Source organism: Nicotiana tomentosiformis, chromosome 5, assembly GCF_000390325.3.
Source record: "Nicotiana tomentosiformis chromosome 5, ASM39032v3, whole genome shotgun sequence".
In the NCBI taxonomy this organism is placed as follows: Eukaryota; Viridiplantae; Streptophyta; class Magnoliopsida; order Solanales; family Solanaceae; genus Nicotiana; species Nicotiana tomentosiformis.
In genome coordinates, this window is record NC_090816.1 from 121,193,648 (window position 1) to 121,197,027 (window position 3,380).

The 3,380-nt window shown below is 46.7% G+C and overlaps 1 protein-coding gene across 1 annotated transcript; it reads right to left on the reverse strand.

Annotated features, from left to right (window-relative positions):
• Positions 1–487: 487 nt before the first annotated feature.
• On the reverse strand, positions 488–952 carry LOC138893079 (uncharacterized). Its single transcript, XM_070176850.1, has one exon. It carries the CDS (start codon positions 950–952, stop codon positions 488–490), a length of 465 nt encoding a protein of 154 aa, XP_070032951.1.
• Positions 953–3,380: the final 2,428 nt, after the last annotated feature.

The following is a 3,380-nucleotide window of genomic DNA, read 5'->3' on the forward strand; positions in this document are numbered from 1 at the left end:
GATATCCCCAAATGTGGAGCAAAATAAGAAGATACATATAAATATGTAGAGCCTGGATCAAATAATACCGATGAATCCCTATGACAGACATGGACGATACATGCGATGACTGAATCTGAAGCAACGACCTATGAACGGGCTGGAAGGGCATAGTCCTTGGCCTGGCCTCCCCCTCTAGGGTAACCTCGACCTCCCCGACTTCCTCCTCTAGGGCGACCTCGACCTCCCCGACCTCCACCTCAAGCTGGCTGAGGAGGTGGGGTGGCAACTGGTGCTGGAAGAATGGCCGGAGGACCCGATGGAGCACGTGAAGGCTGATAAGTCCGTGGAGGTGCACCCCTCCTAGCTATAGGGAAATATCTAACCAGGTGATGAGTATCACCATACTCAAAACAACATCTCAGAGGATGTGGTGGTTGAGACTGACTCGGACCTGGCCTGTTGGACTGGCCGATAATAGCACCTCGAGTAGAAGGCATACTAGATACTAGCGGTGCATAATAGGGCTCCTAAAGGGATTAGGATGAGCTGGAACACCGTTGGCTGCTGGAAGAGCTAAATAAATAGGGCAACTCACAAAACCCCTACCATAGCGTGTTGCTGGTGCACTAGCTCCTGAATAATGACCAGTCTCTCGAGACCTGTTGGCCTCTCTCTCCTCTATGTCCCGAGCAAACATGTCCTCCACCCTCCTGGCAATGCTTACTGCCTGCTGATAAGTGATGTTTATCTCCAACTCCCTAGCCATATTGGTCCGAATACTGGGGTGGAGTACCTCAATGAAGCGGCGAACACTCTCGCTGACTGTAGCAACCTGAGACGGCGCATGGCGAGCTAACTCACTAAAACAGATTGCATACTCCGACACAGTCATAGCACCCTGATACAACTGCTCAAACTCTGCACGCCAAGCATCCCTGAGGCTCTGAGGAACATACTCACGTAAGAACATGCCGCTCCCCTAAGCTGGAAAGCGGTAAATGAAACCCCACTCGTCTCCACAATTCCCATAGTGCGGAGAATACGATGACACTCTTCAAGAAAACCTAGAGCATCATCCGAAGCTAGTCCACTGAAAGTAGGTGTGTGGTACTTCTCGTACCTCTCAAGTCTGAGCTTCTCTGCCTTAGAAGAAGCTACCCTGATCTCATGATGAATTGGAGCCACTGGGGGGGATAGGAATATACTCTGGGGCCTGATCAACCTGGACCATCTGCTCAGGGGTACGGACTGCTGGAGTCTGTGCCTCTCCCCCGGCCTAAGATGTAGCGGGAGCTATCGAAAATAGTCCAGCCTAAGCCAGAGTGCTGAACATGCTCAAGAATTGAGCTAAATTATCCTGGAGGGCTGGAGTAGCAATAGGGATCTCAGGTGCTGGCCCTCCATCTGCATCTGCGCACTCCCCACGCGCTGTAACGACCCGACCGGTCATTTTGAGAGTTAGAGCCCCGAACCCCTATTAACTGCTTTCCCAAAATCTATTTCTACTATTGTGATGTTGGGCCAAGGCTAGGAACGCAGGTGCGAAGTATTGGCCGTATCTACGAGCCCGCAGGTGTGAGGCCTTGAGCGTAGATGAGGAGTTTGGGATGGTTTCACAGATGCGCACGTGAGACCGCAGATGCGAGAAAGGTGTCCGCAGGTGCGGAAGCTAGGTGATTAAGTGATTTGTGTAGGTGCGGCTCCTTGGACCACAGGTGTGGTCACACGAGTGCGAGATAATGGTCGCAGGTGCAAAAATCCTGGGCATAAACCATAAATAGAACTCTTCGCGCATTTGCTTCATTTCCACCATTTCTATTCAGTTTTTGGAGCTTTTAGGAGAGATTTGAAGAGGGAATCAAGGGGATTTCATTTAGGTAAGTTACTTGAGCCCTAATACTTGTATATATGGCAATTTTACATTTTTTAATCATGGTAATTAGTGAAAATTAGGGGTTAGCGCTTGAAATATTTGGAGAGTAATTTAAGGATTTGAAGGACCAAACGATGTCGGATTTTTGATGAATTTGGTATGGTTAGACTCATGAGTGAATGATATTTCTAGTTTTGTAAATTTTGTCGGATTTCGAGACGTGGTCCCGGGGGCCGGGTTTGAGCCAATTTTGGGTTTTGGTCTAATTTTGTAGTTTTTCTTGTGGACTTCATTCAATTAGCGCGTATTGATGGTATTGTACTGATTGTGAATAGATTCGGAGCATTTGGATGCCGAGTCCAGAGGCAAGAGCATTGCGGGTTAGATATTTGACCGGTTTGAGGTAAGTAACGATTGTAAATCTAGTCCCGAGGGTACGAAACCCCGTATTTTTTTATCATTCATCTATTTTTAGCGACGCACATGCTAGGCGCCGGGCGTGTGGGCATGCACTGTAGGGGATTTGTAACTTGGTCCGGCCCATAGCAACTGTAAAGTTACATACTTTGTTGAAACCATTTGATACTTATATGTTTTAGAAAGACTTTCTGTTAATTGGGCTAAATGCTATGTTTGGGCCTTGCGCCAATGCTGTTTGGACCCTCAGTGGTTATTTCTTACCATCTTCTCATTGTTTTCGATTGAAAATATATACTCAGTCATGTTTATACTTGTTTACCGCATAACACAGTTTTATGACTCTATTTTGATGCATATAAATATTTTGGGTTGAATGTCTTGTTTTACTGAAATGCCCAAGTGGCTTGAGAGATTTATGACTCAGTGAGACCGAGGGCCTGATTTGTGAGGATGGGTGTGGATCGGGGCTACCCGCCTGCACCATACTTTATTATTATGGCACGTTAGTTGTCCGTGCAGCATGTGAGTTGTCCGAGCAGATTATGGCGCTTGGGCTGAAGGAGCCCCTCCGGAGTCTGTACACACCTCTAGTGAGCGCAGGTACCTACTGAGTGCGAGTGCCGAGTGCTGAGTGACTGGGAGGCATGAGTGATTGTGAGGTATGCCAGAGTGGCAAAAGTGATTGTGAGGTATGCCCGAGTGGCACGAGTGACTGTGAGGTATGCCCGAGTGGCACGAGTGATGTTTTGCCCGAGGATTTGTTTATGATTTCATCATTTTTGCTCACCTTTGCATTGAGCCTTTGTTTGAAAAACTGTTCGAAAAATATCTTTAAATGATTTTTACTGGAGCCGGGTTTAAACGAGATGATTTGATTCAAACACTGATTTTTAAAGCATGTTGTACTTTACTGAGATTTCATGATATGAACGTTATATGCTTTATTGCTCGTCACTACTGCTCAGTCTTTATTTATTGTTGTTACTTACTGAATTGGCATACTCACGTTACTCTCTGCACCTTGTGTGCAGATTTATATGTAGCTGGACACGGTAGCGGTTATTGAGTGTTCTGGTTGCAGATTTTTCTTGGAGATAGCAAGGTA

Excerpts from the sequence above, each read along its gene's own strand:
- LOC138893079 (XM_070176850.1), bottom strand. The coding sequence starts at position 952 with ATGTTCTTACGTGAGTATGTTCCTCAGAGCCTCAGGGATGCTTGGCGT.